This window comes from Pelmatolapia mariae, linkage group LG23 (assembly GCF_036321145.2).
Source record: "Pelmatolapia mariae isolate MD_Pm_ZW linkage group LG23, Pm_UMD_F_2, whole genome shotgun sequence".
NCBI lineage: Eukaryota > Metazoa > Chordata > Actinopteri > Cichliformes > Cichlidae > Pelmatolapia > Pelmatolapia mariae.
This window is the reverse complement of record NC_086246.1, coordinates 10,099,472-10,113,524: the sequence shown is the minus strand read 5'-3', so window position 1 is coordinate 10,113,524 and position 14,053 is coordinate 10,099,472. Positions and strand designations below refer to the sequence as shown.

The 14,053-nt window shown below is 41.2% G+C and overlaps 1 protein-coding gene across 3 annotated transcripts; it reads left to right on the top strand.

The window, feature by feature from the left end:
* Nucleotides 1-674: 674 nt before the first annotated feature.
* On the top strand, nucleotides 675-12,308 carry LOC134620108 (cysteine/serine-rich nuclear protein 3-like). Of its 3 annotated transcripts, none has more exons than XM_063466050.1 (5): nucleotides 675-1,023; nucleotides 5,375-5,548; nucleotides 6,300-6,446; nucleotides 6,568-6,879; nucleotides 8,593-12,308. In XM_063466050.1, exons 2-5 carry the CDS (start codon nucleotides 5,432-5,434, stop codon nucleotides 9,685-9,687), a joined length of 1,671 nt encoding a protein of 556 aa, XP_063322120.1. In that variant the 5' UTR covers nucleotides 675-1,023; nucleotides 5,375-5,431; the 3' UTR covers nucleotides 9,688-12,308. The 3 variants fall into 3 exon arrangements, with proteins under 3 accessions (XP_063322120.1, XP_063322119.1, XP_063322118.1); XM_063466049.1 differs by having other exon boundaries at nucleotides 6,190-6,446; nucleotides 6,568-6,864; XM_063466048.1 differs by having other exon boundaries at nucleotides 6,190-6,446.
* Nucleotides 12,309-14,053: the final 1,745 nt, after the last annotated feature.

Below are 14,053 nucleotides of genomic sequence, written 5' to 3'. Positions count from 1 at the left end.
TCAGTCCACTGTTGTCCATAAGATTATCCCTAACCTTTATGAGTGTGTTCTCTGTACGCTGTTGTTCCAATGCTCACGATACTTTTAGCATAGGAAAAACATTATATGGATCTGTTAGCAAGGTAAAAATGTTATTTCCATCAACAATTTAGTTTCTTAGAGACAGAAAGATACATTATATGCTATATATATATATATTACCATGTCAACTAAAATGACATTATTTTAAAAGTCAAAGTCTCATTGAAATCAACATCTCTTTCAAAATTCTTGTTTTTCTCTTAAATCCTCAGATCTCGTTATCATATTGTAAGTCAAATTGGCTTTAGAAACAAAAACAAGAAATGACACAAAGCAAAACGCACATCGCGTTTTCATTCTAACTACTCCAGCAAATGTATACATTTCAGATAGTAGGTAGCCAACCTGATATCACCTTGTGCAGTAGCAGCAAAATTTAATGCAAGTACTTTTACTTCAAAAATTCTGCTGAAGAATGGAAATAGGAGGTATTTCACATAGCACAACCTCCATGTTCAACCCCCACTCCATCACATCCACCACCACATCTACTACTCCTCCTTTCTCTCTGTGATCTCATAGGGCTTGCTTCACCTCAGTCAAGCTCCAGTGCTTCCAGCCGGCAGCACCACCAAGCTAACAAGTATTTGTGAGGAGAGAGAAAGAAAGAGAGAGAGAGGGTGAAAGCGAGGGAGAGAGAGGAAAGGGGTGAGCAGAGCAGAAGAGAATCAGGCAGTGAGGGACCTCAGAGTATGAGCATATAGAATGAATGCGGAAAGAAAGAAGGCATAAGATAGCGATAGAAACAGAGGTGCTCAGTGCTGCACAATAGTGCCAGAAGCTGCTTTAAAAAAAGAAAGAGAGAGAGCTGGCATCATGGCAACGCTCACTGCATCATCACGACACATGGGGATGTTTGGCTGCTGCTGGTGAATACTGTGTGATGCAGAGGAGAGAGCCAAAGAGGACTTCCTGGAAACCAAAGGCAAGCTAAGGAAACAGGTCAGTGACAGTCATACAGACTCACAAAAAGCCTTTATAGTATCAAACAACACGGGCTCTGTGAGCTTTCACATTACAGGATAATGCTGATTTACATTTGTCAATAAGAATTCCCATGTCAGGGACTGGGATGTGGACATGTATGGAGAGTGGGAGGATGCGCTTACATGCAGATGTTTGAGCAGGCTTTTAGATGTGTGTGCATGTGTGCATGTGTGTGTGTGTGTGTGTGTGCGCGTGTGTGCGTGTACTCTGTCAGATCTCAACCACAGATGTTAAGGTGAAAGAAAAACCTTCTGTGGCATCAAATATACAGAAACATGTCACGATGTCTTCTATTACAAATCTTTGATTTCATTGGTGTTCTTTCTGAAAGTAAGAGGACAGAAGCATACGTGGGAGCCTGGAGATGGAAATTGGAACATTTTATGATACCATGAGGGAAGAGAATGGTGGGGAATGAGGGAATACAGGAGAAGTCACAGAAAACAAAAACTGAATAGCAGCAGGTTGTAAGGGAAGGGAGACAATGCCTGTCAGCAAGGGAAAGCTTGGCCCAGCATTAAGCTCTGTCGCATATGATGGAATCCAGCATCAGTCCAAGCAGTCAGCTCAACAATCTTTATGAATTTCAAATGTAACCATCAACTGTCAAAAGTCCACAAGGCTGGCTAAAGACACCCCTCTACTGATTAGCTGTGCTTCCAGTATGTGGGGGAGAACTCATAGTGTGTAAAATAACCTCTTATCTCCCTCGAGAGTTGGTGTACTTTCAATTTCCTATAGAATCAACCAGTATGAAAAGGAATATCAGTTCATCAAAATTTTAATGAGCTCAACACATCATCTGTGAAAAATTTCCCTATTTTTGAGTTATCACAGAATTTGGCAAGGTCACTGGAAAACACCCAGTGGTGGGGAGACAGTTTCTGCATAAGGCAGCCAAATAACTAGACTGGATTTCTTGCAAAAAAAATATTTAATGAGCCCAGCGTAGCAGGTTTAAAATGTAGGTTTTACATTGGTGAAATCTAAAATCTTTGTTCCTTGCTTTGTTTATTTACTTTGCATGTTCAGTACAACATTTTGTATTATGTTCTTTATAATTAAGCAGTACTGTGTCCATTTCATAGTGTCAAAGATAACACAGATCCAAGACATCCGTCACTGTCAATGAATGGAAAAAAACGGGGATTTATATCACCCTTTTCTGGTTTTATACTTCAATGTGCACTTACCTTTTTAACTCATATTCATGCAGTACTTTTAATGTATATAATGTAATGCATGCCCACACCTACAGCCAAATAGAGCAAAGCACTATTTATGCAACACATAACTAATGCACTACCATGCTGCCTAATATCTCATTGGACAAGAAGTTCTCCTCTTCTTGGTTTGTTGAGGAAAGTATTCTTTTGTCCACAATAAGTCAGACATGAATGAATGGTGCTACCTGACCTGGTTTGAACATGGCCATTGGAAAGAAAGGATTTGATTTGTTAAAAAAACAAAACAACAACAAAAAAAAAAAACCGCTAAGTGGCTCCAAATTTCCAGCATTATTATGAACATGGTGATGGACCTGTTCTGTATGATGGCCTCCGCTTGTCAAGAAAACCTAGCATACTTGTAAACATAAATCATCAAGCTTTGTTGAGTTTTTTTGGTGCAACGATAATCCACTTGTACTGAAATACTGAAGTATCATTATGCTCTCTCACTGCTGCCTTTAGTCCCATTAGCCTTCAGCACTAAATGCGTGACAGTTGTGGCTCAGTTAATCCAAGCCATCCAAAATGGTAAAATTTAGTAACATAGATCATAGATCATCTCTTTACAGTGAGCTGTAAATTCTAATTAGTTGACATTACTAAGAAGAAACATCCAAGCCGACTGCCTTAAAAACAAGCTGAATAAATGTAAGTTTTTCTATGAGAGGATTTTATTTTTGTAGTTTCCTTTTATTCAAGTTTAAGTAACAAAATTTAAACTCCACAGAATACTTAGTATTTTATACATATTGCGCAGGAGGTCCCGATGGCAGAAAACAAATTTTGTCTGTTTACAAAGAAGCAATTATAAATAAATAAAGTAAACAAAAGCAAGAGATGACCAGTTACTAGCCAACTGTTCATAGTAACTGTATTTGAAAAAACTGTAAAAAGAAATACAAGATCATTAAAGAGCGAGGTAAATTTGATCAGTCTAGATGTCATAATCGTTCAATGATGAAGATACATGAAGTCGACTAATTGTGAGCCCTGGCTTTACAAGAAGAAAATAAATAAATTATATTAAAAAGAAAATATGAGCAGAAATTATTTTTTCATCACAATAAATTAGTCACATCTGACATGTAGAACTGCACTATGAACAAACAGATTATGACATTATGAAACGTTCGAAGTTATAGCACAAATGAGCTCTCAAAGAGATAAAAACCCCTCCATTCTTGACAATATATTTATTACTTACTGGAGAAGGAAAATTCACAGGTTTTTTGTAACAGTCCACCAGTCCTGTCGAAATACTAATAGCAACTTAGGTTTTACAGAAGTTATAGTTTGCAGTTTAGGCTTTGGCAAATTAGAAATACATGAAATTGGCATTTTTTCTGTGAAAGAGCAGAGGACACAGTGTGCAGGGTGCTTTTAATTTCTACAGGAATGACCATTGCCATGTTATTTCAATGTAATAATTTTGCATGAGATGCTGGAAAAAACTTGTATGTTTGTAAAATGTTGCCATATTAAGGAAAGTGGAAACACAATATATCATCATATTGCCATCTTATATATCAGTTTCAGTCTTCCAGGGCAAAGGTGAAAAATACTAAAACACTGAAAAGCCCTTAGGGGAGCAGCAAAGCTAGAGCAAATTCTCAGTTTTTTGCCACTATAAGCAACTTAGTTCACATATAATACCTATATGAACCATCGTTAATGTAAATATTTTATTTTACTACACGTTAATGTAGTATATTGGGTTATGTTGTCTATATTTCATCTTGCCGAAGATATAAAATTAGATTAAAAAATATTCCAGGCGAAAACAGAATGAATGAGCTTTGTGAAACTTAGATCCTCCCGCGCCGATCGGCGCAACGGGCGACAAGAAAACGCCATCGAACTCGGTCCATCGCGGCAGTTGTTGCTTCATCCCATGACAGTTCGACTGAGCGTAAATCTTCAAGGAAAGTCCTCCTCCATGTTATTTTGGGTCTTCCTCGCCGTCTCTTTCCATTCTTCGGGTTCCACAGAACCGCGACACGGGCAGGTCTCGGGTCCGGTAGCCGAAGGATGTGACCGGCAAATCTGAACCGACGCTTGGTAACTTGGACATGGAGCGGCTCTACTCCCGCGCGGCGATATACTTCCTCATTGGTAACGCGATCCCGATATGTGATCTTGAGCAGCCGTCGAAGACAACGTTGTTGGAAGACGTCGAGATGGCGGTTGATCTTTGCAGTCGATTTCCAAGTCTCCGCTGCATACAGTGCCGTCGGTATAACGATGGTCTTCAGGAGCCGCAACTTGGTTAGTAAAGGCAGTGCGGTGGTCATCCATATAGGTCGTAGTCGTTGAAAGGCTGCCCATGCTTTCCCAATTCTGCACTTAACGTCATGCTCCACGTCCCCGTCACTGCTAAAAGTGCAACCCAGGTACATGAACCTGTCCACCTCTTCTAGCTGCTGCTGCTGATTCACAGTAACCGCTGTGTTTGATGGTGTAGCGTAACCAACTCGCATAATCTTCGACTTCTCACCGCTGATCCTGAGTCCTATCGGTGCTGCTTCGCTTTCCAAAGATGAGGTTGTTTTCTGAAGAGCCCGGAGTGTTGGCGCGAGGCTATATCGTCCGCAAAGTCCAAATCTGTGAACTGCTGCACGTCCGGCGACGCCCATCGTGTTCGGTCCAATTGCTCGGCGCATGACATGGTCAATGGCGATGTTAAAGAGGAATGGCGATAGGATGCAGCCTTGTCGCACACCAGTATCGATGTTAAAATATTCCGTGATGCCGTTGTCTGTTCGGACGCAACAACTAGAGCTGCGGTACAACGGTTGGAACGCGGTAACGAAGCGGTCGGGACTTGATGATTTTCCAGAGCGCGTCCCGATTCAGGCTATCAAAAGCCTTTTTAAAGTCAACGAAGTTCACGCACAGCCTTTGCTGGAATTCGAGGCTCTGCTCAATAATTGATCTCAGCGTGAATATTTGTTCAATGCAGGACCTTCCACTTCTGAAAGTGGAAGGAGCTTTGTGAAAACTGCAGAAATACAAATAATTTCCATGTCCAGTACAAATTAAATTGATGTCTTCTATAAATTTAAATGTGCTTTGCTCAGGTCTAACCAGTTGGAGGAACCACAGGATGAGTGGGATCCTGAAGAGGAAGCTTGACGATGACCCCGCCCCTTATTTGTCAGTGCAAGGGTCTGATGATGATGAGGTATCCTGCAGTGACAGTGGTAACAGCAGTGACAGCCTCAACCATTCTGTCCCCTCCAGCTTGCTGGATGGTAAGACATCACTACCACATGGCTCTCTATAAAGACTTCTGTTTTGTGTTCATTTAACAAAGTGAAATTGCTGTTGTGATCTGCAATTTGCTGACTTCCTTTAATCCTCTACTTTAAACCTAACATATGTGGTGACAATTTTATTTATGAGTAAAGAAAACAATGTTTTATCTCAATTGGTTTGTGTCCTCTTTACCATTTTATGTTTAAACTAAGAAGGGAGTCATATACTTTCATCTGGTGTGGAGTCCCTCAAGGATCAAGTTTGGGACCACTTTTTCTTATGTTCGCTCCAGCATATAACCACAAAAGTATATAAGTAGTTTTGTTGCTACATCAAGGTTGTCTTACTTAATGTTACAAAAATAGAAAAAGAAACAAAGACGAATAAAGGCAATTAGTGTGTATAGCCTGGTCAGTATGGCTTTTTCTGTATTTGTTATACTGTTACATTACACTTTAATATGCCCTTGTTTAAAGCCTACATTCACACATATGTTTAAAGCTTTAGTCATGGAAACTTGTTGGCAAAAATTATGCTTTAACTTGCATTTAGTAGCGCCTCTATCAACAAAACTTTTGGGGTTTTTTGGTTTGTTTTTTGATTTAGTAACTGTCAACACTCTCGGTTTTAATCTTAGCCTCCATCCAGCAGCAGTCAAAGCGACTGCGAGGTCATAATGTGCACTTTGAAAGCGTCACAGTCTACTATTTCAACCGGCGGCAGGGTTTTACCAGTGTACCCACACAGGGAGGCAGCACCCTGGGGATGTCACCACGTCACAGTGGGGTGAGGCAATTCACTCTCAGGGAGTTTGCCATGGAACAGAAACGGAGCCACCGGAAGATGTTGAGGGACCATCTGAAAGAGGAGAAACTTAATGCCATCAAACTCAAAGTCAGTACAAGGACTCGGTGAATCCTTATTTATCCCAGGGGTTATAATTTCTGTGTGGGCTAACATCCATGGCTCAGTCTTAATTTGTTTGTTTCATTTCATTTGTTTTCCTATCCTCCAGCTGACCAAGAATGGTACTGTGTCATCTTTGGAAGCAGATACACTCACAATCGATGACATTTCCGAAGATGACCTGGATGTGGACAACACAGAGGTGGACGATTACTTTTTCCTCCAGCCTCTGACTACTAGAAGGCGCCGTACTCTTCTCCGTGCCTCTGGTGTCCGTCGCATTGATGTGGAAGAGAAGCATGAATTGCGTGCCCTGCGCATGTCCCGGGAGGAGTGTGGGTGTCGCTGCCAGGGAATATGTGATCCCGAGACCTGTGCATGCAGCCTGGCCGGCATTAAGTGCCAGGTAAATGGAACTGTGGTGAGGCCCAGCTATAATACTAAAATGTTGTCAATGTCTGTCTGTGCAGTAAAATGTTAAATTTGGCTATTTTCATTGCATAAGTTGGCATACAAGTTTCCATCCATCCATCAGTTTTCCAGTTTAGAGTCCTGGTGAGCCTGGTGTCTATCCCAGCTCTAAAAACGGTGAGAGGCAGGGTACAGACTCCAAATAAACCACAGGTCTTTTAAAGAGTTAAAAAAATGCTTTATTTAACAGTACACTATAGCTGTGACTCCAGTTAACATAAAGAAAAGGAAATTAAAAGCGCATCTTATATTTTAATGAATTACCTATGTCCATAACCTGTTTATTCTATTAAGTATCAACAGTAGACACTAAATATTTATAGAAGAGAGAGGGGCAGCGACAGTCACCGTTCTTTCTAGTGAGCTGGGTTACTGCAGCACGATATGTCACGGGACTTACCCCGGAAATGGGCATAGCTCCTAACTCTGCCCGCCGCTTTTCTGTGTCACGCCAGCACTGTGGTCTCGCCGTGGGAGGTAGGGCGCTGTCCCGCTGCCAACTAATTCCCCACCGTAGCGTCCTCTGGCATCCAGCTATTCCAACAGCAGCACAGCTCCCTCTATCTCTCACGCACTAGCCGTCGTATGCCCTCGCCACGTACTGCACACCAACCTACACCAACGCCGCCGCCACCGCCACCGCTTGTGGCCGCCGCTGCCTGCCACCATCTACTTCGCCATCTCTGCTGCTCTGTCTCTCATGCCTCCTCTCTGTGGTCTGCCAGGCCCTCTTATTCACCTCTGTGCCCTCCCAGGTGTATCCGATTAGTGATTAGAAGTGGGTGGAGTCTCACCTGGACAAGTTAATATATACAATAAAAACATGCAATAAAACCATAAGAATAAAACACTCCACATAGAAACACAGTAAAACACAGCAAAACACAGCAAACATGCAAAGTGAAACAACTTCAAAACAAAGTCCTTCCCTGGATGACACATTCTTTCAGATCACTTTCAGCTAGTGTATAGAAGTCAAAGTGAAAGAAGTCCCTTGTTCCCTTGGTTCATGTTTTCAGTGAACACTCTTCTGATGAGTTTGTGGTTGCAAGTTGCTGATTTCAAGTCTTACTGAATAGAACTAGATATTTATTTTCTACATGATGTTTTTATTTGTGTCCTGAAGAAAGATAAAGTTATGCTTTAGCAACGGCCAACTCTATGACTGATGCATCGCTAAAGTATGAGTGTGCATTGTCCACTGTTTCACTGTCACATCCACCCCACATTTGTGACATCACATAATAAAAAACTGAGATGATGCTGATCAAAACGCTTTAGGCTACAAAACTGGGACCAGTGGCAGAGAACTGTCGCGGTGTCCATCTTTTATGTACAGTCTGTGTATGCTCAGATGGACTTTTAAAGCCCCATCCTTCAGAATCTTAGAACAGCAGCAATGTTATTTTGCGTTATACGTTACTGAATTCATACAAAAAGATCTGGAGCTTTAGGCATGGTAGTCTTTTTTTCAGACACATAGAAGTAAATCTTGAGTGATTAAGGTGTTCTGGCTTCACAAAGTTTGGCTGCACGCTCTTGTTTAATGATATTAATAACACTCTGAGTAGAATCTGCTGTTTCTCTTCATGCATGATCAGCTTTGATTGGCAGCTCACTTTAATTTGCTTGTGTTCTGCACTGTGTATCACTCTGTCTGTAGGTGGATCGCATGTCCTTCCCTTGTGGCTGCACCAAGGAAGGCTGCAGCAACACCACGGGACGCCTGGAGTTCAACCCGGTCCGGGTGCGCACCCACTTCCTGCACACTATCATGAAGCTGGAGCTGGAGAAGAGCCGCGAGGAGCACTATCAGCAGCCAGAGCAGCTTGTAACCAATGGCAACAGTTACCACGGAGACTCCACCTTGGTCCAGCAGCAGCAGCAGCAGCCAAACCTGCAGTTTCCACTGATGAGCAGCACGCAGCACATTCACATCATGCAGCTTCAGAGCACAGGTGACACTGAGTCACATCTGGATGAGGAAGAAGAGGAAGAAGAGGCGGAGGAGGGAGAAGAGGAAGAAGATGACGATGAGGAAGAAGAAGATGAAGCTTATGATGAAGATGGCAGCAGTGTTTGCAGTGGGCTGTCGGACTGCAGCACACACAGCTTGGAAACAATTGACCCTGAGGAGGGAGAAGAAGATGAGGAGGATGAGGAAGATGATGAGGAAGAAGAGGAGGAGGAGGAGGAAGAAGAAGAAGGAGAAGAAGACGATGAGGAGGAAGACTGGGATTGTTCACTACATGGAACAAATCCTGCACCCTACTCTGTTCCACTTCCTTCTGTGATGAGTTACTCTAACAGCACACTCATGAACCTCAGTAACCTCTTCCACACCACTCCACCCATGCAGCACTATCAAAGAAACAGCTCTGTGAGCGACACGCCTGCTTTCCACAGTGAAAATGTCAGCAGCACACCCACGCTCCCCACAGTAGAGTCTGCATTAGAACTAAACACAGAACTCCACTGCCAAACAGAGCAGCACAGCACTCCTTGCCATTTCTCGGAGTCCCTGCCACTCCAAACTTGCTCACATGTAGAGACGCGTGATGCTAACACTGCCCCTGCTGGTGTACTTGATGAACAGCCTCATTCGACAGACCTCCGGAACAATCCAGACTGTCATGACACTCAGGCTGAGCATCCTGCTGAGTCTGAGGAGCAGACAGGGGAGGAGAGAGCAGAGCCTGCACAGGAGGAAACAGGACCGCAGACACATGGTCAAATGACATCATCAAAGAGTGTCTGAAAAGAGAAATGTGGAAATATGCGGTCAAGAATTGAAGTTTGCTTTATTCATGATAAACGTACTTTCAAAGACAGAATGAGTCACGTATTTGACACAGAAAAAGACAGATAGATGGTACAGTGCTGTGAACATTTGTCTTCTTCACATTTTTCAGACATCAGTAAATAAACAATAAAGTTTAGAAATTATGATTTCAGTTATTAAGGGAAAAAAGGTATCCAGGTCTCTATTGTCAACAATAAGAAAGACAGTAATGCAAAGATGGCATCTGTGAGATAGTTCCAAAGAGAAAATCATCGCTAACCAAAAAGACATTGGAATTTGCCAATAAACATCTTGGTGAACCACGTGATTGGTGATTTTTGGTGAAATACTCTGTGGACTGACAAGACCAAAGTTGAAGTTGTTGGAGGTTTGAGTCCTATTACATAAAAATAACACAGCATGTTATAAAAAGAACATCATACTAACTGACAAACATGGTACTGGTAGAGTGATGGTTTGGGCCTCCTTGCTGCTTCAGGACCTTGACGACTTCTCCAAAAATCCTAAATATCTGGCCATCCATTTGTGGCCTGAGGCTCACTCGGATTATACTGCAGGACAAAGATCCAAAACACATCAGTAAAAACTCTGAATGGCTAAATAAAAATCCCCAAATGATGTTTTTGGAGTGGCCAAGGTGCTGAGGAGTGATTGAGGTGCTTTGGCATGAGCTTAAATGCTCAAAAACCATTCACTGTGGCTGAATTCAAACAATTCTGCAAAGAAAAGCAAGTCTGAATTCCTCCACAGCAATGTGAAAGACTCATTGCCAGTTAGTGCAAATGTGTGAGTGCAGTTCTTGCTGCAGAGGGCGGCACAACCAGTTTTTAGGTTTAGGACGCAATTATTTTTTCACATGGTACCAAGTAAGCTTGAATAGCTTTTTTAAATCCTAATAAATGAAATCATCATTTAAATAATTGAAATTTAATTTACTCAGCTTATCTCTGTCTAATATTAAAATTAGTTTGATGAACTGAAACATGCAAGTGTGACAAATATGCAAAGAACAAAAACCCAGCGGCAACAAAAGAAATCCGGAAGAGGGCAAATACTTTTTTTTTCACAGCACTGTAAAATTTGAGTTCACGTTGTCTCTAAACTGTTCTAGGAACGTCAACTTAGACTAAAGAGTATAAAAAATTAGGAAAAAGTTCATCTTTATCACTCAGTCAATCAATCAATCAGTGTTTCTGTACCTGTAACTATATAGCATACAGTTTATGGCTTGTTGTACAGTCTTTGGTCATTACCGCATGTTGGTCATTCTGGTTGTGACTGGCATCTATGACAAGTCAAAATTAGATTTGGAGGTGCTTGTTTTGTTTTGGGGTTTTTTGTGTTGTGCCACCATCTTATTGTTGATGGTAATGATTGTTCAATTCCGTCTGTATCGCATGTGATTGGCTTACCGAAGAAGTTTATCATCTGTCAAGTGAGAAACATGAGAGTTAATCTTCCCATGTTAGCATACCTAGAACAACCTGTAGGAGTGTTTGCAGCTTGCCAAAGGGCTGGGTATGGTCACAGGCACAAGCACATGTGACTTTGGACCAGGAAACTGTTTTACATCTTGTGACCGTTCACTTTCAGCTACTGTTTGGTGAGGCTTTTGCAGCTTTAAACATCTATTAGAAAGCTTTGTTCTCTAGATTACCAAGACTAAAGGTGCACATGCACACAACCGCTAGTAGTGCATACTCACACAAGGCTATTCCTACCCTGATTGCCAGTATGATCGCTCCGTGCTGTGCCTGGGCATATTTAAGGGGGTATAGCTGTCCTTGAGTGTGGTACTGTACAAGGCAACGGAGCCTATGGCAAGTCCGCCCATAATTTTAAGAGCTAAGATCCTAAAAAGCAAACTATGTAGGCGTGTGTTACATTGCAGGAAGGTCCCCTGCCACAGTTAGGACGAATTTTTTATTATATTGAACCTTGAATTATTTATTCATTCTATAGTTCAGCTTAACTTTACAAAGCTTTTTAGTGGTTTTTGTTAGAGATCTCAAGATTACTATAACAGTCAACCCTCACAACTCAAACAGCTACAGCAGGCATTTGTTTTGACTGTAGAAAATAGTCAAAGACATGCCATTGCACTGAACAACAGAGAGAAAATGAGCAAACAGCTTATGAGAAGACATGTAACATGGTCCAATATCTTCATTACCACCAACTCTGATTTGTATTTTGTGCTATTTTGCAAATGTTAGCATGCTAAGAAGCCAAATGAAGATAACAAACATTACATAGCCTAACTGCTAAACATCAGCATGTTAGCAGTGCTGACATGTTACCATGCTGATCTTAGTATTTTGTTCAAAGCACTGCTATACACTGCTAATATACTGTACATGTTTCACCCCTAAAACTATCACAATATGTTCACCATCAAGTTAAGCTCCTAAAAGAGCATATATTTAGATTAGAGAATGGTCTGTCTGTGCATTACTTATTAGTTTACAGTGATAATTGTGAACATCAGTGATGAAACTACTTCTGTTTTTTTCCAGTGAGAATAATGAATACTGTCAAAAACTGGGGGCCACGTGTTCTGTATCTTCCTTTTTACACAATGCACATTTTCATGAAAGTGTGAATAAAATCAATTTTAACACCCACTGTAGTTTAAGAGTACTTTATTAATTGTGCTCTGTCTTTTGTACACTCAAAAAGTTCATAAAATCAAATTTAAATTATGTAATTATGTAATGCTGCCAGCAGGTGGCATCTATTTATTTCACTTGGCATGCTGCTGATATATCTGGACATGATGATGTTAGAATAATTTGTTTTTTTTACGTCATCAGTGTGTTCTTTTCTTCCTCAGTATAAACTGTGACATTGGTTTAGCCAAGAACCTTTGTTCCTTGTCAACGTGAAAAACATGAGGTGAACTAATTTCTTCTGCAGTGATAGCTGAAAAAAAAAGATCTGTAAAGTTAATCTGGACATTTAGATGTCAGCACACATCTGTGCTTTTCCATTTAGACAACAGTCTGACTAAGTGCTGTGTCATCATGCATGCAATTCATTTTCTTTAATACTCCCAACCAGTTCTTCCAGTGGACCTCTAGAGAGCAGTGGTGAGCTAGCAACACACTGACACCTTCTATGGGTGAGGCTGAGCTCAGACAGGAGAAAGAGGAAGTTCTGTATTATTGGCCAGCCTATTCATGTATAGAAATATTTTCATGGCTTGCTGCACACACAACACCTGCAGCAGGTGCTGTGTAAAGTTGAGGCTAAACAAACATTTGGCAGTCCTTCATGATCCTCTGACAATGATGAGAACAATACACTGGATCAGAGCTGGAACAAGGCCACCATGTGACTTCTCCCATTTCTAATATAATTTAACGTGTGCTGAGGGTTGAAGGAGGGGGTGACTGCTTGTCTATTTGCCAGCAAGGTATTGTGGGTAAGCAAGCCCAGAGACTGCTGATCAATCACAGGCAAGGGAGCTGTGATGTTAGGTTGCTAGGCAACAGGCAGGGAGAAGCAGAGAGCAGCAAAGCGCTGGAGGGTGTTGCTGGGTGGGGGTTGTCTCAGCTCTTCACCTCTTCTTCCTGTGGGTCCCAGCACAAGATTTTCCTTCTTAAACACGTCTGTGTGGATCTTGTAGTCAGTCGTACTTGATTCTGCATAATGTGGGGAAGACACTGTTGTGTGGTTGGGAATCACTATGCAAGCAATTCACAACAAAAGAGAGGCTATTCATACGAAAGAGATTTCAAGTGTTGGATCTGGATTAAGTCTGAATTAAAGCTACAGCTTTGGGGATTTAGACTGCATAAAAACTAGAAAATAAAAGCTTTACCCTAATTAATTTATTTGTTACTTTTAGCTAAAGATTTAAAGTAACTACCAAAAAAACGTATGTAAGGGATGAATAGAACACATCGATGAAGGAAGCCTATTGATATGAAAGAAGTGAATGATATGATCAACTTCTTAATTTTTATAAACTAGCAGTAACCCAGGCTTTCTGAACATCTCTCAAAGTTTTTCTTTGGGTATTTGCTGCTTTTTCACTCATTTTCAGTGCAGTCCTTGTATCTGCCCCTCTTCAGAGGAAGCCCTTTTTGTTGCTATGCCACTTAACACTGACCTATGAATAATAGGTTCAAAGTGTGAACCAGTATTGTGTCTACATATAACTGACAAACCAATTTTAGGCACTTTGTTAAAGTTAATAGCAGCCTGTCATGAAAAACATGTAATTTGTTCCACTTTCTTTAGTTGAATCTACAAAAGAAATGCCAGAGATATCACAGTTTTGCACACATAAAATAGATTTTTTTTGCACCAACAAGGT

Coding starts and splice junctions, on each gene's coding strand:
- LOC134620108 (XM_063466048.1), top strand. CDS start 5,401: ATGAGTGGGATCCTGAAGAGGAAGCTTGACGATGACCCCGCCCCTTAT. Junction 5,549..6,189: donor CCCCTCCAGCTTGCTGGATG/GTAAGACATCAC, acceptor TTTTAATCTTAG/CCTCCATCCAGCAGCAGTCA. Junction 6,880..8,592: donor GCCAGGTAAATGGAACTGTG/GTGAGGCCCAGC, acceptor CTCTGTCTGTAG/GTGGATCGCATGTCCTTCCC.